The sequence below is a fragment of the Emydura macquarii genome, unplaced genomic scaffold (genome assembly GCF_026122565.2).
Source record: "Emydura macquarii macquarii isolate MOO-44397 ecotype Brisbane River unplaced genomic scaffold, CSIRO-AGI_Emac_v2 contig_967, whole genome shotgun sequence".
In the NCBI taxonomy this organism is placed as follows: domain Eukaryota; kingdom Metazoa; phylum Chordata; order Testudines; family Chelidae; genus Emydura; species Emydura macquarii.
The window spans coordinates 640,039-662,929 of record NW_027131104.1 but is presented as its reverse complement, the minus strand read 5'-3'; the positions used below and the strand labels follow the sequence as shown (position 1 = coordinate 662,929).

Here is a 22,891-nt window from a genome sequence, read left to right as displayed (position 1 = left end):
AAGGGGGTTGAAAAGATGGGGGGGATTGAGAGAGAGACTGCAGGGAAAGTGGGGAAGACAGACACGAGAGAGTGTGACTGCCTGAGGACGGGGGAAGCAGAGGGACAATGGAGATCAACATCTTCCCGCTAAAACCAGAGGTCTGATTCTCTCCCCCCCCCCACACACAGCTCCTTCCACTCCTGGGCTATGAAGGGCTCAGTCCGGAGTCAGTAACCCCAGCTACTGCAGAAAACAGCCTTTGCTGATCAGCAACAGGTGCAGTGGAACTGAACACGGCATAAGTGCAAGTGGATTGGAGACAGCACCGAAGCGTGTTCAGAACCCCTGCTTCTGCCCCAAATGCAGAACCAAACCCTTCGCACACAGCATCCTACAGCAACGAGTCAACGCCCTACAACCTTCTACAGCCTTTGGGCCCACGACTGCAGACTAGCGCAGCCTGAAAACTCCAGTCAAATGAGCCATGTATTTGAGCTGGCCTGGAGGATAATCTGCCTGAGCGAGAGCAATGAAGAGAGACACCTCCTCACAGGTGAACGGGTGCCTATTTTATTTACTCCGCTTCCCAAAGAGGCGCAGGAGAGCACAGCAGCAATAATGTGCCTTTCTGCCATAGCATCCCAACTGACTAACCCGGGAGTTTGTTCTAAACAGGCCCTTCTTCCCAGAAGTGGGAAGATTACTGGGGGTCAGGACTCCTGGGTTACATGCCCCCCACCTTCCCCTCCCAAAGCAAGGAAGAGTCCTAGCAGCCTGTTCCCTGTTGTGTGCTGTTCTCAGGGGATAGATGTCTGGATCACAAGCACACAGAGGTGAGCTAGGGGGCTGGGAGAGAGGCCAGGACCAAGGTGGCTGGTAGAGCAATTCTTCTCTCTCCTACACATGCCTCACAAGAAGGTAGTCTCTACAGTTAAAGACTGACACGCTAGGTAGGGCATAGATCTGATAGCATTACCCAGCCCGGTCTGCTCCCACGAACAATCAGAGAGCCAGCAGTCCCTTTTGTTTGTTGCATTTGGTGCGTCACTTTAGTAGTCCTGGAGAGTGAGTGAAGGCATTTCTTTAGCCAACGGACAGGGAGAAGCAGCAGTAGGATGAACTCCCTCACCTTCTACCCTCCTAAATGGCTTGAGAGACAAGGTCAATCTCAGGGGCCTGTTCAAGCCCTCAGTTTTTCAGGGAAAGCTACTGCCAATTACAACAGGGGATTTTTCTTTTTCGTAGGACAACACTGAGACCCACCAAACCCTTTTGACACAGGGCACCGGATAGACATCAACCACTTTCAGTCGATGCCAACCATAGGCTAGAGGTGAAAAGCTCCATATCCTATTCCCCTGAGCCTGCCAGCCCTCTGGAAAGTCACTCTGGGTATATCAGACAAACAGAGGACACCAACACACATACATACAAACGCCTTCCCAGTCAGAGGGGTAGCAATTCCCCTCCCACCCCCCCGCCGCCACCACCATATACACACTCCCCAGAAACTGGGCATTTGCCCCAGACCTCTCTCTGCCATATCCCTTTCTCCTGTCCCCAACTCCCTCTCCTGATCCCTTTTCAATCCAGCACATTGGGGGTGAATGGAGTGATCTTCTCCAGTGAAATATCCGTCTCACACTCCGCATGGACCACGGCTGGCAAGATGGCTTCGGCATGGTTGTTTTGGGAGGTCTGGGAGATCTGTGACACCTTGTCAAAAGTCAGCTCATTGTCTTCTGCCTGCATGGCATGGGGGAGAAGGTGCGGGTAGCTGAGGGTCACCACATCCTTCTGGTAAGTGGTGTCATGGTGGTAGGAAACCAGCTCATTGCTGAAATTCACCGTCTCCACCGCATTGTTGGGGCAGAGGCGGCCGCAGCCCAGGATGGTGGCGAAGGCCCTCCTGAAGTCAGCGTTGAAGGCGTAGATGATGGGGTTGAGGGAGGAGTTGGCCCAGCCGAACCAGACAAAGACGTTGAAGACGGTTTCACTGACACAGGGCAGCTCCCCGGCATTATGAAGGCCAAGGTCACAGAAGGGCACCATGCAGTTGAGCACGAAGAAGGGCAGCCAGCAGAAGACGAAGACACCCATGATGATGGAGAGGGTCTTGAGGACTTTGGTCTCCTTCTTGAAAGAGTTCTTCAGGGAGGCCTCATGAGGGCAGTCGTTGCTGTGGCAGTTCTGGGCATGCTCCACGGCTCTCTCCAGGGAGGAGATCCTGCGGATCTGCCGCTGAGCGATGCGGAAGATCCTGGTGTACGTCACGATCATGATGGCGACGGGGATGTAGAAGCTGATGAGGGAGGAGGAGATGGCATAGGTCCTGTTGAGGCTGGAGTCACAGTTCTCCTCTGGGCCCTCTGTGAAGTTGGAGCCCAACTTCTGCTGAGCAAGGAGCTCACTGGCCTTGTGCCACCTCAGCTGCACAGGGATGAAGGAGATCAAGATGGAAAGCAGCCAAGCCACCCCAATCATGATGAAGGCCACCCGCTGGGTCATCTTCCTCTCATAGCGGAAGGGGCTGGAGATGGCCCAGTACCGGTCCACACTGATAATGCACAGGTTGAGGATGGAGGCAGTGGAGCACATGATGTCGAAAGCCACCCAAATGTCACAGAAGCCCCCAAAAGGCCAGAAGCCAGCCACCTCAGCAACTGCCTTCCACGGCATCACCAGCACGGCCACAAACAGGTCGGAGACGGCCAGCGAGATGACAAAGAAGTTTGTGACCTTGGAGCGCAGGTGCCGGAACTTGATCACGGCCACGCACACCAGGGTGTTACCCAGCAAGGTGGAGAGGATGAGGAGGAAGAGCAGGGCAGCCATCACCACCCGCAGGGACAGATCCGACTTGTCCTCCTCCACCCAACTCTCCCTGCGGAGGGTGTCATTGATCATTTCCAGCCCATTTCCCCATCCCAGCAGGTAAAGCCCATCCATAAGTTCCTTTGGTCCTGCAATCCTGAGAGATCTCACTGCTGCTATGTCCCCATCGGCACACAAACCATCTCCTCTTTATTCCTCCTCTTGCATCTCGGACGCACAGACGGCGACCCTTCCGGCTCTTGAACTCTCACAAGCCCAGCTAGATGCCCGGTCAAAACAAGTGCTCCAACCTTTCACTCCTTTCCAAGTCTCCTGCAGGCAGCCTGGCATTTCTCCCCCCCCCCACCACCACTTTTCTTCTTATGCAGCCTGCGGCTCACAAAGAGCCAGTGCTCACCTCCTGCACTTGTCTGTGGGGTGGGTGGGCTCTACTGCAATCTTCCCTCCCCTTCTTCTTGCAGGGGGCTCATCAGCTGTTACCACTCCCTCGCTTGTTGTAGAATCCCCATCAATCCCTTTTGTACTGACCAGGCTGGGACTCGCTGCTGGGTGCGAGGGGGACTTTCGGGATCACTCTCTGATGTTGCTGCTAGATGCTCTCTGCTTCTCAGCTCAGAAACCCAGCTGCTCTGCCGCTGCTGTTCTTCCCTCTCTTGCTAATTTGCTCCAGATTTCACACAGGTGAGATCCCCTCCCTCTCCCTGCCCTGAGCCCCTACTCAGCAGTCTCTGTCCTTTTAGTCCTGAGATATTGGGGTCTTAGGGTGGGGACTTTTCTGCTGAGATTGGGGTAGGGGTTGGATTTAGGGAAGGGAAGGAAAACAGCAAGAGGATGGGGGGTGAGGGGCAGGATGAGATGACGAGCAATCGGACGGGGTTGAGAAGATTTGGGGGCCTAGATGACATTTACTGAGGGGTGGGGATCCAATTTTGATCCTCCCAGTAGGAGGCAGCATGATCTAGAGAATAGGATCCCAGTCTAGGAGACCTGGGCTCAGTTCCCACTGCCACCACTGGTTTGCTGTGTGACCTTAGGCAAGTCATTTCCCCTCTCTGTGCATCAGTTTTCCCATCTGTAAATAGTGGATAATGATACTCACCTTCCTTTGTTAAATGCTTCGAGATCTATAGCGGAAAAGCACTGCAGAAAGAGCTCCATGCTGTTGCAGTATAATCTCTCCAAGGTCCTCTTCCTCTTGACTCCTGTCATGGAGTCAGGGCAGGCCTCTGCACAACTTTTTTTTTTTAATTTAAGGGGGCCTAAAGCCGAACATAGGTATAGAATATTGCTTTACGAGGACTTTTGTACCATGACTCAATGTTGTCCAATTTTAAGAAAATGAGGTAAACAAGCTTCTGTTCCAAACTCCGTGTTTTCTTTATTTATTAGTGCAATGCTTAAATGAGAGGTTGGGGGCAGAGGGTATGCTAAAGCCCCCCTCCCCCCACAAGCCTCCAGCTGTCTAGGCTCAGGGAGTGGTATACAGAAAGCAGAGAACTTCTTCATGTTAGTATGAAATCTAAATGCCTTTCAGCCACAGTCCGGATCCCTGGCTGACTAACAGGTCACTGCTCAGCCAGGCAGCAGGAATCATTGCAAGGAAATCTGATCCTTTTGTCTGAGATGCAGTGACCGACTGCCACGGTTCCACTCCCCTCCTGTGGTGCTGGGGCAACAGCTGAGAGAGCTCAGTGATCTCAGGTTATTATCCTCTCTATAGCACCACTGGATAAATCCCAGGCTGAACTCCTTCAGTCTGAGACCAGGGGGAGATTCCCAGCATCACAGAGACCTGGAGGATGGGGGCGTGGGGACTGCGGCAGTGCGGATTTGGAAGCAACTCCCCGATGATTTACGCTTTACGGAGAACTCCATCATTAACACCATCCACCTTTCCCATCCCAGGCAAAGGGGATTACCCTCCCCTCCCCTTTGTATTAGGCAAGCAACACTGCTTTATTAGGAATCAGGACTGAACTGCTCACACCCAGTTTAGTCTTACAGGTCATGAGCCATTTCCTCCACCCCTGCAATGCCACTGACTTCAATAGTTATATCAGGGGTCATTTTGGCCCAAGAGGCTGGAGATTTCATTGCAGGATAAGGTGAGTGGAGTAAATATAGTTTAGAGCTTAGGAATTAGGAACCACTTAATTATTCAGGGAAAACTAGGTGCCACCCTACAGAATCTTCATCCCTTTATATGCATTTTACTTCTGGGTCATATGTTCTGTTTCCCCCTAAGGTTCTCTTTGCACTGAATCACCGGCTGTCACCAAAGAAGGCTCAAAAGAACACCGATGTTCGCTCCTGAAGGATTTCTCCAGGGCTAAGTTTCCTGGGGAAACAATTCTCAAGAAGCCTCTCAACATTAACCAGCTTTGGAGAAACTCTTCACTGGCAAACTTACCAAAAAATAAGCAGCAAAACCTTTCCAACATAAACTCTCCCAAGAAATCAGCCCCACTTCAGCACTAAACTCGCTAATTACCCATCTGTTTGCTGTAATAGAACATAGTGCAGTGACCTTAACTCTTCCCTGTATGAAGCACCATTTCTGAAGGAAGCAGCCGCCAGCCTACTGAAAAAACCCAAGCCTATTGTGTTTTGGTTTCATTAGCTTTACACGACCCTTGCAGTTGCATAGTCTCAGATTTCAGTCTGAACAGAGACTACTCCAGAACTACTTTTGGCTGCTGTTTCTTCACAGCTGTTCATAGGCGAGTACCCTCTTCTCTGATCTAGCCAAGAAAGTGATTCTGTTTTCACCATGAAGAAAATATTTATCTTTTTTAATCAATTCCATGTGACAGCATCCTCCCCACCCCCAATCTCGCTAATGAATTCTTTAAAAGGAACTAGCTAAACACATTACAGTAACAGCTTGCAAGAACTTCATTTATCTCATTAAGTTCCCTTGCCTTCCAGCAGGCTCTTGCCAACTATTCATACCACCAAGGCGTGTTTGCTCTTTAAAACTTTTACTAGCGCTTTTGAAACGGTCAGACCTTTTACTTGCGAATCAATGGCGATATGAAAATGGACGGAAGCATTTCAGCACAGAAGGGTGAATAGATAAACTAAGCAATGAGTGACCTTCGACTCCTGGCCAAGGACATACAAGCACAGGAAACCACTTCCCAGGCTTAAGCTGATGCACTGTTCTTACTGCATGAGGTGGGAGATGTTAGGCAGTGATGCAGCCTCACAGGATGCTAAGCATTAGCCCACAGCATTGCCATGCTGTGCAAAGGCACCTTTTGACATGGCAGGTCATATTTACCACGTTGGATCTGAAAGGGCATTCATCTCCATGCTTTCTACGCAGAGCACATAGATTTCAAAAGTTCTTCTAATTGTTAAGACATGCTAGGCACACTCTTGCTCCTGGAAGTCAGTCGCCTAATGTTACACAGTCGTAAATCTCAGCCAAAAGTTGCATTCTGTCCCTCCTTTAGGTCAGAATCAGTGGCTCAAGCTGCCTACCAGCAAGACCACCGCAAGCTATGACATGGTCATATCTCACAAGTGAAACGGACCAGTCCTTGGATAGGAAGTATTCCAGGAAAATCTAGGTACGGCAGGAATTGTGGAGTTGATGATTCTTTCATGGGGAGGGGGCATTCTTCCTTTTAAGTTAGTTTTAGGAAAAAGCCTTTTGCCTAAGACACAAAACCAAGGATCTGTATCTCAGACAGATTGTAGAACTAATGTTCATTGTAATTCCTATGGTCATTTTTGAAAGAGAGAGTTGTTAACCCTGGTGTCATGGTCAAATTCCAACTTAGGTAATTACATTCTGCCCACTTGAAATTCTTCCTGCAATTTCTGTTGGATGCAATATCCTTTGCTCCCTACACTAAACGGGTGTGTAGGATTGCATCACTAAACAGCTGCTAGTCCATCTCAGAAGTAGCTGCATTTCAGTGAAGTGAGGATGGTAAATCTATTTTGCAAAGCACTTTGGTATCAAAAAGATTCTATTTTGGTGGCAAGTTATTCTTTAGCACTTTGGTATCTAATATCTTTCCCTTCCCAGCAACAGAGTGCTCTCTCTAAATTACCCCTCTACTGTTTTCCTTTTTCACAGCCACCTCTTTAAGCTTTCTTTCCATCCAGTCATCTTGATTACTTTCCCACTTGGAGTCAAAGCATGAAAATTACAAGCCACTTCAAGCGAGGCACCAGCTGCTCAGGTTTAACTCTTAAATGCCTATTCCAGCCCTACAGAACAATAGTCTCTCTGGCATGCTTTACACACACTTGCAATGAGGATATATACAGCAACTTCTCCATACCCTGCCTCTCACAGAAGGGAATGATCCTGTCCGGGAGCTTGCTACTCTGCCACTCCAGTCCCTACAGAAAGGATCTAGAACTAATGGCTGTGAGCAAAGTCTCAGTTATCGTTATAGCTTCAGGCAGTGTTCAGATAACTTAGAATGCAACATGAGATTCAAACAACCTACTTACCCCACAAAGCTCATACAATACAGGGCCAGTATCACAGCATTGAGCAGAGAAGCAATAATCCCTCGCTACACTAATGTAGAATACAGCATCCAGTTCTAGGCATCTCAGTGTAAAAAGATGGGGGGAGAAATTGAAGGGAATTTGAAGAACAAGGGAGATTCTAGTCACTTTCTAGGACTGACAATACATCAGTCAGTGGTTGCTATGTTAATCCTTAATAATTTAAGATCAATAAGGGAAAGTCGTAGATGATCAAAGAGGAGGAGAAAATAATTTACGAAGATTAATCCAATAAAGAAGGTAATAATTGAACAGGGACTCAGAGAGGGATTGTATAAGCATCCAAACAGGATTAATAACCAAGCACACTGCAGACTTGAGGCAAGCAGTTTGTTTTTCCTGATCATTTTGGTTCCCTCTGTTCTCTTTTCTTGTTGGGTTCTGGTTTGCTTGATGGTTTGTGTTGGGTTTGGGGAGCTGGCTGTGACTCACAGGGTTAGTAATAGGCCATGATGCTATTTATGTTTAGGTCACCAACTTTAATCCAGCCCATGTTGATAGTGATTCAAAGTTGTTACAACCTGAGGGCTTGACAGCTTTGGAGACTGAAGTCCTCCGCTTCCCCACAGAACAGGCGTAGCCAAACCTTCAACAGTGCATGTTCTACCACATTGTACCCCAACTCTGTTCTGCAGGGACCACCCTCAGGGTGCTTTGTGTGAAATGCTGGTGAGTCTCAGACCAGTTCCCAGTATCTCTGTCACAGAAACCACTTCTGCAATTGGTACAGAGAGGCCAAGGAGGACAGAATGAAGGATAGAGACTGAATTCTCCAGGTACACCTAAAGGGTATGAGATACCGGCGTGTAATCCAGACCAGTGAGGGTCTGTGTCACCCCTGCCCTGCAACCTTGGGTGCCTTACAATGTCTTGCTGAAGTAGCTCCTACCTGGGCCTCTCGCAAACAGCCTTCCAGCGTTCAAGTCACACTCTGAGTCTCTGTGTAAACTCACAGCCCTGGTCCAGCAGCGCTGACCCCCGCAGCCTGTCAGCAAACTTCAGCCACCACACTAGCTTTTACCAGCTTTTGTTGCTATTTGCAGGTTGACCCCATCACACTCCCAGTCCTGGATTTCCCTCCTCCCAAAATGTATCTGCCCTCTCCTGGACAGTCCAAATATACTAAGTCCATTATTCTTTGAAGGGAATAATACTTAACAACTTGCCATCTTAAATGGAGTTACTCAGGCACTTCATCTTAAACACATTGGATTAGATAAAACAATAAAACAAGTTTATTAACTACAACTTCTTTTGTCTGCTCAGGATCAAAGGGTGAGATGGACAGGGAGAAAGAAAGGGGTCCCTCCTTTTTATTGTTTCAGTCCCCTATTGGAAAGCATTTGCAGCTGAGAATCAGAAGACAAAGAGTCTATGTGGAAGGATGTTCCCCACTGGGTTTTTTTCACCTGTGTGAGCATCCTTTGTTTTCTCCCTTCCCCTTGATCACTCTGTTTGCTGTTTAAAATCAAATTAAGACAAGTATACACTTCTTTGATCAAGACAAATCTGTTTGACCAATTTGGTGCTATGTGAGTCTGAACATGTATTTTTAACATCAGACAGGGGGAAATGTATGCTTTACACCTAATGCTGGTAAACACGTTTTACTATTATTTTACTGATCAGCAAGTTATGAGTTTTCAAACGATACCTCACAAGGCATACTTTGTACAGAGATTATTTACAGTAGTGGCTAGGATGTGAGTACAAAGGTGCATTCCAGCACAGTGGTCCCTCCATATCAGGACTGAGGCACACTGCAGTGGAAACGTGCACGGCAGCAGTTCGTGCTACGCCTGTTGTGTGGGGAAAGCAAAGGACTTCAGTCTCCATAGCCCTCAAGCTGCCACCTCTCAGCAGAATAACTTTTGCTGAAAATAAATGAGCTAGGCTTTAGTTTATGATGCAGAACAGCTGTGCTTTGGCTGCAGGGGCTGGGTATAAATAGCGGACACACGCTAAGGAAGGTCTTTCCAAGCAGCTTGTTTCCTTTGGACGATCCCCAAGGGTGCGGAGGCAGGGGGTGCATTGTCACTTACTGTGCTGCCTTTTGGGTTTCTGTGCTATCAGGTGATGCAGGGCTTCCTGCTCTGGAAGTATCCAGGCCACTTAGAATCAGGATCCAAAACATCAGCTGCTAGATTTTTCCCAGAAGACTATCTTTGGATCCATCATAAGGCTATTGTTTTAAGAAACTGCTGTCCGAGCTCTGGCAGATGGTTTCCTTTGATTGGAACCACAGGACTCTCACAAGGTTTCCTCTGAAATTTCCAACTGGAGAAGGAGAAATTCCTCAACTCTGATAAGCATACTGGGACGATGAAGGGGCCACATTTTCTGGTGGCATAACTCCATTGACTTCGGTGGAGTGGCACTAGGAGATACCTTGGCCCCAGATGGCCTCAGACACCCTGCATGCTTGGCGCACCCTTTAAGGAGAAATCTGAGGTGCTCAGGCCCGTAATGGGTAGCGAGTGGATAAGGAAGATTAAAGGAAATGTTTCTCAAAAGGAAATAAATCCATGTGGAACTTTCACTCCTGTCTCACAGGCTAGTCATCAGGACTCTCCACTCAGCTTGGTACACAGGGGCAAAAAAAAGAAAAAGGGAAGCAGAGCACAAGTCAGGCAAGATCTTGTGTGTGAAAAAGAGCAATATAGCAATGCATACTTCTGCCCTGCCCACACACTTCATTCAGTTTCCTGCTCCAGTCATGTCCTTTAGACAGGAGAGGAACAAACTACTGGAGAACCATCTGAGGAGGGGCAGGAGAAGCTAGGGAGGGTGACAGCAGCATCTGAGGAAATTGGCTGGGGAGTAGGAGACATGTCCCAAACGTGGAACAGATCTACCTCTATGGGGCAAACTAAGTGGAGCTAGGTATACATGGGGCACCCTATGCTTATAGTGGCACTGAGTTCCCACTAAGCAGTGAGAAGAAACAAATGGTTGTAGAGAACGTCTACTTCTGAAAGGAAATAACAGCGTTGAGTCAAGGAGCCCTTTGTGCACAGTAAACATTCAACTACTTCAGTGCTGGCTGTTAGATATCACTTTAATAGGTGCGTTGGAAATACAATAGATTAGATACATAATGGAGGAGCTGTAGCAACTTCTCCAATTAAAGTTGAGCAGAGCTTTCGAAGAGCTGACTTTTTACAGTGCTGTAAATGCACATGCATAGGTAGAGTGTCTTGGAAATTGCTGTTCCATACAGCTAGATACTTAGCAAGCTGGCAGGCTTTTCCTTAGACTGGATAAATTCTTTTAAAATGAAGACACCTTCAGCATCTGCCATAGATTCTGATTGGGCTTAGATTGTATATTTATTGATCTACGTTTTTTTGTCATGAGACACAGCTAGATCATAGGTCAATAGCTTAGTGGTATAACATTGTTTTGTTATACGAGCACCAATGACTGAAGTCTTTACTTAAATTTTCACCATGACAATGTTGTTTTGTGATGTCATGACTTTGTGACTGGACATAATGCTGCTGCATTGTAGCCTTCGAACAATTCGATAGGACTTAGTGAGTGGACATTGAAGTGTGACCACGCAATGACCTGATGTGATGACATTGCCACTCAGTGGGGTGATCTTGCATTGCACAATGGGATGAGAGTTTGGTGTAAAGTGATACTTTTTTTGTACAATGTGAAGGGGCTTTGCCCTTTTGTGATGACATTTCAATATGACAAGATGACATTTTGATCCTACATAGTTAGTGTTGTTTGGTACACTCTGTTGAGGAAGGATGATCCCATGGTTGGGGCACTAGCCTAGGATCTGGACAATTGGGGTTCAATTCCCTGCTCTGCCACAGACGTCCGATGTAGCCTTGAGAAAGTTACCAGTCTCAGTTCCCCACCTGTAAATGGGGATAATAGCACTTCCCTACCTTACAGGAGTGTTGTGAGAAGAAATATTGTAAAGACTGAAGTGCTTTGAGGTTTACTGATGAAAAGAGCTAAGTATTATTACATTGTGTGGTCAATTGATGATGTGGCAGGAACAGTCCCTCCTTTTTATTCCCACATTCAGCACAACAGGGTCCCCAGTCTGATTGCTGCATTTGGATGCTATTGTCGGATAAATGAACCTCAATAATAATAATGAGGAATTTTACCCCATGTGGTGATGTTATGTTGTGAGGATGATGCTTTGCAGTTGGATGACACTTGACCCCCAGAGGTAATGTTGTGATATGATGTGGTGACAGTGTGTCACAATAGGATGTTAGGTCATGATTTGAGGTAATGTGACACTTCAGTCAAAGCTGATGATACGATGTGATGATGTTTGGATACCTCACATTCTGATACTGCGTGACTGGTGCCAGTTTGGACCTAGCTACATGACATTGTGACATGCTGTTTCATGCTATGAAGGCATTTTTGATCCAAAGTGGTGATATTGAGGTGCGTGATCCTATTATGCCATGGCGTGGCGCGGGTTTGATGGAGTGTGCTGACATTTTAAGATGACATCCTTATGCAGTGACCTTTCAACACGTCTCAGCCCGATGTGACGCGTTGTTTGGCCACGCCGCGCTTTGGAGCAATGTGTGGCGTCCCCACCCCGGGTTCCGAGGTGACAGGGCGTCGTCGGGGAGCGCTGCGATGTCCTCCTGACTTGACGCAGCCCGGCGTTCCGAGGCCCTGCCCTGTGACGTGCGTGGAGGCTACGCTTGAGGCGCGGCGGTGACATGGGGGTGTGATGTCATGACATGCAAGTGTGATGCCATCGGGAAGCGCTGTGACGTCATGCCGATGCCACATGCGGAGTTCTCCTTGCAGCCTGATGCTGGCTTGGATATGGCGCCCACGTTAGGGGTGACACCAGCACTCCCCTTCTCCTCCCCTCCCAGGGCAGGGTAAGGACTCCACCTCTCCTGCCACCCCTGGCTTCCGCAATGCATTCCGGGAAAAGAATGTTGGCTAAACGGGCGTTGGGTTCGCCCGCCAGCCGGCCCCACTACGCATGCTCGGGAACGAAGGCCTCACAAACGGGGGACGGGGGAGGCGGCGCATGCGCCTTGCGGCTGCCCGAGCGCCCAGCCCGGTAGTGAGAGGCTGCGGCTCGCCTCGGGGGTAGGCGGGTAGGCCGCGTTCGGAGCCGGGAGCTCGCGTAGATGTCCTCGCCGGGGGAGGCGCTTCCCGGGCCGGCCCCGGAGGGGGACCTGCCCCCGGAGTGGGAGTCGGACGAGGAGCGCATGGCTTTCCTGTTCTCGGCCTTCAAGCAGAGCCGGGACGTGAACAGCACCGAGTGGGACAGCAAGATGGGCTTCTGGGCCGGGCTGGTGCTGGGCCGGGGCCGCCGGCGGGGGGCGGTGCGGACCTGCCTGCGGGAGCTGCAGCAGGCCTTCGAGCGCCGCGGCAGCGTCCCGCTCGGGCTGGCCACCGTGCTCCGCGAGCTGCTCAGGTACCGGCCGGCGGGCACCGGGCTGGGCACAGGTGGCGGGCGGTGGGGCTGGCCCACGGGCCGGCGAGGTACGAGGGGGCGCTGGGTGCAGGGCACAGCCGGTGCTAGGCGCAGGATGCCGGGGGTCACGGGAGGGCAATATGCTGGGGGTACCGCCGGCGGGCTAGGGTTCAAGGAGGCAAGGGACATGCATGATAGGCCGGGGGTCTTTGGATGCGAGGAAAGGCTGGGGGGGATGTGGGGCACCGAGGGGGCAATATGCCAGTGATCACTAGGGTGTGCTGGGGAGCATGAGACACAAAGGAGGGAGGTGTGTGGTCGGAGTGGTGGACAAGGGGGACTGCTGGGCATGGACCCGAGGGGCACTGGGCAGAAAGGGTGATGGGTGTTGGCTGAGAAGGTTAGTGCTGGGTGCAAGTGGGTAGCAGGGCAGGTGTATAAAGGGTGCATGAGTCACAAGGAGTTAGTGGGTATAGGGAGCGATATGCTATGGGGCATTGGGAAGGTTGCATTGTGTAAAAGTGCATGGGGCTGTATTGTAGGAGGTGCATTGTAGTAGGTGCCACAGGACCCTGGAGGGGAGGATTAGGTATGGTGCTTTGGGATTTGTTTGTGCACTGGCGGTGACCTTTTGCCTTTTCATAGGCTGTATCCAATGTAGTATGCTCCCTTGCATAGCAACAGCACTGAGATTGTTCCTTGTTGAAAACACTTAAGGAACAACTAACAAATTTTATGCCAGTCTGAAAATCTTTTACCTGCTAGTGTTGTTAGTAACACACGCAATGATCATATCTGGAAGAAATCAGAGAGGAAACTATTTCTGTTTCCAGTTTAGGTATTTTGTGCATAAAGTTCTGTCAAATGCACAATCACTGTAAAAGCTTCACTACAGCCATTTTTTGTTTGTTTGTTTGTGGGGGGGGTTTTCACACCGTAAAACGAGAGAATAACATAGGAAAATATATGAAAAATCAGTAAAATTACAAGAGGATGTGTAGGCAGATAAAGTCTCTTGAACTACTTTATATAAATTTGCTGTGTGGAAAAACCCTACACAGATAACAAAAGAAACTTGACTATAGTGAAGAATTTATAGTAAACAATTGTGTATAAATTCTGTCAAAAGCAGAAAGTAAATAACCTGGAAACACAGTAATCATTTTTGAGCATTTTTATATTATACATACTATTTTATTTTAAATTGAGATTTCAAATTGATATTCAGATAATTACTAAGTTAGAAAATCTTGTGAAATCTACTGGAATTGTGGACCAACTATATGTTCTGTGCTGGGGAAATGTTTCAGCTAAAGATGATTCTCCACAGAGATTCCTACATGCACTGATGATTACATGTACCCAATGGGGACTGGATTGCCATAGCCATTTCTGTAATGCTTGTACGTCTTACTCTCTTCAGACGTGGCAAACTGCAGAGAGAGTCAGACTTCATGGCCAGTGTAGACAGCAGCTGGATCTCATGGGGCGTGGGTGTCTTCATTCTGAAGCCCCTGAAGTGGACCCTGTCAAGTGTGCTGGGTGACAGTAAAGTGCCTGAGGAAGAGGAAGTGCTGATTTTTGTGGAGCTACTTCAGGTGGGCATTGCACTGTTTGGACCTTTCCCTGATTACCCATGATATGAGGATGGGGGGTGTGTGTGTGTTGAGATGGTTTTCCTTGAATCACATAATAAAGATTTTCACCCCATTAGCAGGAAAGGGTCAGAGTTGAATAAGATGCCTTCATCTCTACTTTATGTACATTCAGAAACCCAATAAAAGAGTGGGGGGTTGAATGGCTCATAGATGGGATATAGAGCCTCTAAATAAATGTTCAGAAACTAATGTAATGGCTGTTCTATGACTTCTTTAAAGTGCGTGGATGGGTTTTCAGTTCATTTTCTAGTGGACTAGACACTGCTTCATAACACACCAGCAGAGTTAGCAGTCTCTGCTGTGAGACCACTGTTCTCTTACTTTTAAAGGGGCCTCCTCCAGGTCAAGTTTGAGGTATATATTTTTTCCGTATGGAATATGTGGAAGCTTCTGTTCTATAGATCAATAGATAAGTGTCAGTGACTGTCCATCAAGTATCTCCTGTCTTCATTGAATTCACATGCCACTTTAAAATAAATTAAATTAAAGCAGTGTTTATACATGTGTGTACTTTTCAATCATGATATGTGCTTCTCCAAACTCATGAAAGGCCTTTGTTATGGCAACTTTTGAAGTTTAAAAACAGAACCGAATTCTCAACTGGTATAAATGAGTGTTGTCCCATTTGGCTTAAGTGGCACTGCATCTGAATCCTTTAGTTGGCCATATGTCCTTGAGTTAGCTGAGCTCAAAATAAGAGTTTGAAGTGGTAAATCAACTAAAAAAAAAATGACACGCATGTCTGAATTTGTATTACCTGTTGTCATTACAAGCCGCATCTGAAATGATTATAACTCTCTGGGATTATAGAGAACTTTGTTCAACTTGTTTGCATTGTGCACTTGACAGCACTCTGTGTACAGTTTTGCTGTTGTTTCCTGGGTAGTCAGTGTCCCATATTAGTATGGACCTTTTACGCAGCATCAGGAAATTTTTAAAAAGGGATTGTAAAACCACAGATGTTCGTTGTAGGATTCAGGGTCAGATGAAGTTCATGACACTGCATTCAACTTTTTTTTTAGTTGACTAGATTTCACGTTTGTATATCTTTCATTTTGAAAAGGAACATGTATTTTGTGTTACATGTGAAAAAAATGACAACTGATTTAGTTGAAATTTAAAAAAAAAAAATTTGTATTGGGACAAAGCTGAAAAGGGAAACCTTTGAGAAGCATAGAAAGGGCTGTGGAATGGCTCGCTCCCTATGCAGTGTCTGTTGCTTATTTTGTTGTATACTTTGGCAGAAGAAACTTGCAGCTACAGTTCCTCAGGAACTGAGGGAACAATTGATTCTCCTGTACTCCATTAACAGCAATGCTATTTTTAAAGAATTATAAACTTTCCCTTTTTTAATATTGCAAACAACTCTTTTAAATGAACCTCCGTAGTTCACCTGTTTAGCCCTGAAGTTTTCAGACACATTACTGTGTAACATGTGCAATAAATAAAAATTACCCCCAGACCTCCTTTCTAAATTACAAAAGTCACCTCTTTTCCAAAGCTCTAGACCAAAGCTATGATACCAGGTAATTTATAAGCCTCTGGGAAGAGAATACAGAGAGAATTTGATTGGCAGAGGGGGAGTATAGGCATGCAAACACATTCATTTTGAATGGATATGAAAGCTGATAAGGACGTGGTGCTTTTTAAAAATGAAATAAAAACCCTTTGGTATCCCTGTGAGGTTAGGTGTGTTTTAGCCCTATTTTACAGATGAAGGTGAGAGGCAAAGTGACTCGTCTCACTTGGGATTATTACTCCACAACTTCTGGCTCCCACTCCTGTGCTCATTTCTCTACACCAGGGGTGGCCAACCAGTCAGACAGGAAGAGCCGCAAAGAGCCAGCTTGTCAATTTCACTTTTCAGTCTCTTACCCTCCCCAGAAAAATTAGGGCTGATTCGTCAATTTCAGTGGCAGCTTGTTACTTCTCAGTCTGCTGCAAGCTTCAGTTGTATCAGCAAAGAGCCGCATGCCACTCCTGCTCTACACCATACTATTTACGCTGTGTTATAAGTTATGGCGTACAAGCTATACATCATGTGTAGATTTGCTGTTAAAATATTCCTGAACTGATCTGGGTGGGCCATGATGCAATGCTGTTGCGATCCTTCCCCTGTGTCTGAAATCTATATTGGCTCAGAGATGTGGGGTTTGGCACACATTGCAGGGACAATAAAGGAATCCCAATGCAAGCTAATAGTTTTGTTCCTTTCCTTCAGGAAAAGGCAGAAGAAGTTTATCGCCTCTATCAGAACTCTGCACTCTCGTCTCACCCTGTTGTTGCCCTCTCAGAATTGCGCTCACTCTGTGCCAGCATATGTCCAGATGAGAGGACATTTTGTCTACTGCTGCTCCAGCTGCAGAAGGAAAAGAGGGTCACCATCATGGAACAGAATAGAGAGAAGGTACAGAGTAAAGGTGACGGCTTCTGAGTGTGGTCCCATTCCTGTCTTGCATCCTGTTTGGCTGACGGCACTCATATTTGTGGTTAAATGCCAGTGTCTTCCATTAGCCATTCACCCTGTATGTGTACAGGAGGAAATGGCTTTTCCCCTTTATCATAATCTGGTGGTGTGGGGATGGAGGGTCTAGAGTATTCACTAAATGAGGGGTCTGAATTCCCCTCCCCAAACAATCTTGTAAATATATAGCACTGTTCACTCAAAGAATTCTACTTTTCCCAAGCTGATAGGCAAGCTATGGACATGGGTTACTTGGACTGCTTCCAGCAACATTGCCCAATGGTTTCTAGGACAGGAAGAAAAGGAGGACACTTTATCCAGTTGGAGATGCATAGGGATTTCGGAGCAGTTGAATGTAATCTTCCCAGCTGGAATTTGGCCACAATACTGGGGTTAATACTGCAGCTCTGGGGGTGGAGGAAGGGATGTACCATAGAACTCTCTGAAGACCATAAGTGGGTTATGAAGTCGGTTTCACCTCTAATCTGAATGATGACACCTCCAGCTGTGCAGTGCCCATTAATATCATGCAGGGGCACTGTTTGGATAGCAGTACTACTTGACCACTTCACATCTTCAGTGTGCTGTGCAAATACTAAGTAACTGGTGCTGAGTCCAAAAGAAGAATGCCCCTGTGGAATTGTCCAACATAACTGCACTTTCTGGCATTCCTTTGAGGCATCATGGCTGACATGGCTCAAATGTGATATTTGGCTGGATGATACAGTACAAACTGGCACTGCACTTTCTTCAGACTCTGCTTTGCTCATGTCACTTTTAGTATTATGGGCACAAAGCTGAACAAAGAACAGGCACCTCAGGAATGTTCTCTTCCTTTAGATAGTGAAGTTTGCCCGAGGCCTTCATGCCAAAGTAAGCCCAATGAATGATGTGGACATCGGAGTCTATCAGCTAATGCAGAGTGAGCAGCTGCTGTCACAGAAGGTGGAGTCCCTTTCCCAGGAAGCAGAGAGGTAATAAAGTGTGTGTGTCCTTCAGTTCTTGGAAGATCTTTGCTCATGTTCTCGCATTTCATGCTTGTATAATGTATTGCTGAGGGACTTCTCTTGTGACTGTGAAAAAGGAAGAAATGCCTCTTATTTGCCAGTCGTGTGTGTGGGGAGCAAAGCATGGTAATCTAGGGTTCTCCTCCCATTTTACCCTTTGTCTGCTTCCCTGTGTCCATGCCCCTTGCCAAGTGTTGTCCTTGGATGCACCCCAGAATTCTTTGTATCATTTTCTACTGGGCATCCTGGAAAATGGTGGAGTGGCTTATGGGGTGTATTGGATCTGAGAGAGTCGGTTGCATGTGGCTGAATAGTGGCACATGGGAGGAAGGGGTGGAAAATATCATAGCTGGTTCATGACCCCTTCCTGCTTGTGGGCTTGAACTCCTCCTTGCCTTCTGTCCATGCAGGTGTAAAGATGATGCCCGGAGTGCCTGCAGAGCTGGGAAAAAGCAGTTGGTAAGTGTACCCTGACCCTGCCTGCTCTGCTTGGGAAGCTGTGGTCTTGGAACTGTGACGCGAGATGGGCAACTCCTGAGTTTCAGCGTTGCATGCCAAGACCATTCTGAGGCCTGCAAAAGCTACTGTTATGGCAGAGGGGCTTGATTCACACAGTGCCACCTCATGCCAACGTTGTGATCTGGAGGAGGATGGTGAAGAGTGTTTGAGGGCGTATCCGTCCTAAAGGCAGCCCATGGCATGTGCTTTGTTGCACTGGAATAGTTGTTTTAAGAAGGGACTTCTTTTGAGTGTTGCCTGGTTTCTGATCCAAGTTTGTATTCCCAGGCACTGAGATGTTTGAAGTCCAAGCGAAGGACAGAGCGACGGATTGAAGAACTCCTTTCCAAGCTGGATGCAGTACAGGGCATCTTGGATCGTATATATGCCTCTCAGACAGATCAGATGGTAGTGTGCTTCTTCCACCTCTCGCTTCACACGTTCACTTTGCTGCTCAAGTTTGCTTTGCTTTACCTACCTCTTCAAGCTCTGTGTTTGAAGAGCTCTTGCATACGGGTAAGATTTCATCCTCCCCGCTCCAGAAGATACTGAGGATGGCATAGGAGTCTTACTGTGATTGTCGTGAGGAAATTGGCCTCTGGCTGAATCCTCTCTTTGCCCCTTCATGCTGCTGCCCTACTGAAAACATTGCTAGGATAGCAGACGGCAAACACTAGGCCCAGGGCTCCGCTGAAGAAGCAACAGCTCATAGTGTTTCCGCAGTCTAAGGCACACGTTCCTAATAGAAGTAACATTCCTTTCTTTTCTGCTTATGAAGGTGTTTAATGCCTACCAGGCTGGAGTAGGAGCTCTGAAACTGTCCATGAAGGATGTCACTGTGGAGAAGGCAGAGAACCTGGTGGATCAGATTCAGGAGGTATTGTGAGAGGAGGACATTACTCGATGGCAGCATATAAGAACAGATAGGAAAACAGTGGTTGAGTGTACTAGGTGTATTTCCCAGGTATTAAACTTGAGGCTTCTGACACTATTTTGCCCTTCTCTTCTACGTGTCTCTTGGGCTGTAGGATCCTGAAACTTTATTTAAATCAACTTCCATGTTACTCCTTCATCCTTAAAATACCTGCGACGTTAGCACTTTAGGTACTGGTAGATGCTCTCTAAAGTTCTTTTCTAGCACTCATCTCTGTAGTATCTAATTGCAGTGAAAACAACTTGTGAAGGCCTTGGTTTCAGAGCTGTGTTCTGTTACTTCTCTTTCAGCTTTGTGACACCCAGGATGATATAGCTCAGACTCTGGCAGGAATGTCGATCAATGGCCTGGGTGAGTTCATCCATTTCATGCTGTAAAGGGAGCAAGGGTTTAAAGGGAGGCTCCTGGTTTCTAACGACTGATTGCAAGTGACTCAGCAGGCAGGTGGAGAACTGGGAATGGGAGCCAGCTCACAATTAGACTTCTCCAGACAAAGATGCTCATGTAACTGCTGGTGGGCCTCAATGTTGGGCCTGTGAACTACTGAGTTGTGTAGTCTATTTTTTGGATGGACATTATTAGCTTTAGTAATCTCTGCCTTTCTTCCTCACTGTATTGGTCTGCTTGTCTCTTCCAACACACACAGGCTTCAGCAATGATACCCTGTGCCTGAAGTTAAGCTGTATCAGCCCCTACTGCCTTTAGCAGGCAGAGCCCTCCCACCCCATCCTAGGTGTTGAACTTTCAGCCCCTTCTGCTCTGAGGCAGGAGGTCGCTGTCTGAGGAGGAAACACGTAGCACTGCTGCTGGTTTTGGATCATTAATAAGAGAGTTGCAATGGTTCGCTTTCTGGCTTCAAGTAGCTTTGGTGGAAGCTGAAACCAGGACATCAGTGCTTGTTCTGAACTTGACTTGTAAAGTCAGTGTTAAGTTTTTTGTTGTTTGTTTTTTTTTTAACCTGAGCAGGAATCTATGCAAACCACCAGGTAAAGGACTAGTTGGCAGGAGCTTTCCAGGCTCAGGTTCTCAAGTGTAACGTTCCCTTTGAAAGAGATATGACTCTTGGCTTAGTGTCCAGCCATGAGTGAGCAGTTCTTCCACTGATGGAGGGTTGTCCTTGCAGCTGGAAGGCGCTGTTGCAGGCCTCACTCTCCAGCTGCAATGCCTTCCTTAGACGCTGGGCTGCTTTGTTTATATGGTCTTCCAGTCCATCTCCTGTGCTATGAGGATGTTTGCTTAATTCCTCCAGGGATTGATTTGTTTCTTCTCTAACCTAGCAGAGGTTGACACTGAGGAACTTGAGAAGGAACTAGATAGTCTCCTCCTGGACTCCGCTAAAGAGCCTGTGGACCTGCCTCCTGTTCCCCGGAAGCCTCTGCTTCCCAGCATCTCTGACAGTGAGCTTGAAGCAGAGTTGGAGAAGGAGGCTGGAGGTATGTATCAACATCAGCAAACAGTCTTAGCTGCTGGGCTGCTTCTGGGATGAAGGACAACCGCATATCGAGAGGTAGTGGCTCTGTCCACTTGCTAGCAGTCAAGTGTCCTGCTCTACAAATTCACCACCATACAAGAAATTGGCCCCTTCTGGCAGTCTTGGCATAGAGGCCAAGCATGGCATGGGCCAGGGAAGCCTAGCTACCTCTAAATGTCTGTCGGTGGGGCTTCAGGGGTTGTCCTATTGGAAAGGTGCTTCTGGGCAGAGCGATAAGCATGCTCTGCCATTGCGTATGTCATACCTGTTCTGTGCCTAAATGAGTATAGTCTCCTTGGCTGTGAATCCAACATTCTATTATCACAGAGAGAGGAGACCCTTCTCTGAGCAGACCTAGTCCCATTATGTAGTGAAATAGACAGTTCTCCTCCTTTGCTAGCTAGTGGAAACTGTTTTCCAACTAGTTAACTCTGTTGTATTTAACTCCTTTCTAAAAGCAAAGCATTCTGAGGAATTGGATGAAGGCATCTGTATGTGTCATTGTAAAAGTGTGTTTTGGTCCATTTTTATAAACGTTGATAGGCCCGGAATAGCACAGTAGCTAAAACAATTTATTTGCCAAGTCCCTGAATAGGCTGCAGTCCCTGTTGGTTTTCTTCTAGGTGCTTCATTCCACCCCCCATTCTTTCATGTATTCTTTCACCAATCTAAACTTTCCTAGTAATGATGAGTGACTTTAAGTTTTAATTAAAAAAAAAAAAAATGTACCATACTGGATCAAATCAGTAGTCCTTCCAGTCTTGAAAAGCGGTAAATATCAGAAACTTTACAGGAAGGCATGAAATCTCATGATTATAGAATGACTTGCCCATAGAATGTTCTTCATATCTTTGAGCAGTTAGTAACTTTTTTATGTCCTGAAACGTTAGTGTCCTTTTCATCTTAGGCAAACCCTAGGTGGTATTGCTTTTTAAGTATCAAGAAACCACTGTGGACCTACACAATATGCGGGGGCTTTGTAACTCTGTTTGCCTGTGTCTGTCTTCAGGACATGGTTGGTCTTTTTTTAACTCATCCTGCTGCTAGGGTCTCACTTTTCTTCTCTGTTGCTTCTTCATTTGTAGGTTTGGCACGAAAGACTGCTTCTACATATGCAGAACCCAAAACAGCTCTGGGACTGGGTCTCTAACAACGCTAACAGCATCCTGCTGCTGTAATTTGAGAAGTTGTCTTAAGCTTGCTTAACTAGTGACCATAACTTTAAAGAGTAACTTTTGGAGTGACTTCTTTACTGGATCTCACTTTGCTAAATGACAGGATCTACTGCCATGACAATCCATCCTCTCTGGAACTGATCCTAGCTGGTGTTGCTGTTGTCTCTTTAGTGTCAATATCTACACTGGTCTCAGTTTGACTTGTTATCCCAGGTCGCTTCTCTCTTCCCAACGAGCTCTGTTTTCCCTGCAGGATTACTACTCTTGACCTCTCCTACTTCATAACTGTGCTCAGTTTTGCTGTGGCCAGTGTTGAGGAGAACCTGAAACGCAGTAGGATCACAGTTGCTTGACCTCTGGCTGTTGGTGTGGTTGTGTAAAACATTTGGCACGTAACATAGATACTGTTCTTGACAGTCATCTTCTGCAGCAAGTTTACACACATGTTGATAGTACTATCTATCCTTCCCTGTTTGTATTTGCACGATTGTGGTCAATGAGACCAGTAACTGTTTTATTGTATGAGACCTGTTGCCACGAGGGGGCAGCAATTGCCAGCACAAGATGAAATTTACTCTCTGTAATACACTTAGGCCTTGCCAGGGGATCTGCAAAGGATTTTTAAAATGAAGGTGTTGCTTTTTATGCTGTGTGATGATAAAGGCCAGCAATGTTTGTTAACTTCCTGCTTGTTTTTACTTGTAGAAATCACAGATAGCTCACATTTAATCTTCCCTGCCTTTGCTGGAGAACTTCTTGGGCGTCACAGGGATGGTTAGTGTGAGCTTTTGCACCATAGCTGAATGGTGGGGATGTTGTCTCCTCCTCCAAAAGTGTTCATTAGACAGTAGCACTGACTGTAAAATAGGACACTGAACAGTCTAACAATCCTCTTTTTCAGTTTTC

General features: G+C 47.0%; 2 protein-coding genes across 5 annotated transcripts; one reads left to right on the top strand and one right to left on the bottom strand.

The window, feature by feature from the left end:
• Nucleotides 1-1,566: 1,566 nt before the first annotated feature.
• On the bottom strand, nucleotides 1,567-2,889 carry LOC137150065 (D(1) dopamine receptor-like). Its single transcript, XM_067543741.1, has one exon. The coding sequence runs from the start codon at nucleotides 2,887-2,889 to the stop codon at nucleotides 1,567-1,569; it is 1,323 nt and encodes a 440-aa protein (XP_067399842.1).
• A 9,485-nt stretch (nucleotides 2,890-12,374) lies between these two features.
• Nucleotides 12,375-22,666, top strand: CHMP7 (charged multivesicular body protein 7). Of its 4 annotated transcripts, none has more exons than XM_067543697.1 (10): nucleotides 12,375-12,778; nucleotides 14,202-14,376; nucleotides 16,658-16,843; nucleotides 17,741-17,874; nucleotides 18,318-18,366; nucleotides 18,694-18,813; nucleotides 19,184-19,282; nucleotides 19,630-19,690; nucleotides 20,617-20,772; nucleotides 21,896-22,666. In XM_067543697.1, exons 1-10 carry the CDS (start codon nucleotides 12,489-12,491, stop codon nucleotides 21,958-21,960), a joined length of 1,335 nt encoding a protein of 444 aa, XP_067399798.1. In that variant the 5' UTR covers nucleotides 12,375-12,488; the 3' UTR covers nucleotides 21,961-22,666. The 4 variants fall into 4 exon arrangements, with proteins under 4 accessions (XP_067399798.1, XP_067399796.1, XP_067399799.1 ...); XM_067543695.1 differs by having other exon boundaries at nucleotides 18,694-18,921; XM_067543698.1 differs by having other exon boundaries at nucleotides 12,376-12,778; nucleotides 20,620-20,772.
• Nucleotides 22,667-22,891: the final 225 nt, after the last annotated feature.

What these genes read in the sequence shown, in the direction of transcription:
- LOC137150065 (XM_067543741.1), bottom strand. Translation starts at nt 2,889, where the DNA reads ATGATCAATGACACCCTCCGCAGGGAGAGTTGGGTGGAGGAGGACAAG.
- CHMP7 (XM_067543695.1), top strand. Translation starts at nt 12,489, where the DNA reads ATGTCCTCGCCGGGGGAGGCGCTTCCCGGGCCGGCCCCGGAGGGGGAC. An exon ending in TGAAGAGCTCTTGCATACGG is followed by an intron (nt 18,922 to 19,183) that starts GTAAGATTTCAT and finishes CTGCTTATGAAG; the next exon opens with GTGTTTAATGCCTACCAGGC. An exon ending in GTTGGAGAAGGAGGCTGGAG is followed by an intron (nt 20,773 to 21,895) that starts GTATGTATCAAC and finishes CTTCATTTGTAG; the next exon opens with GTTTGGCACGAAAGACTGCT.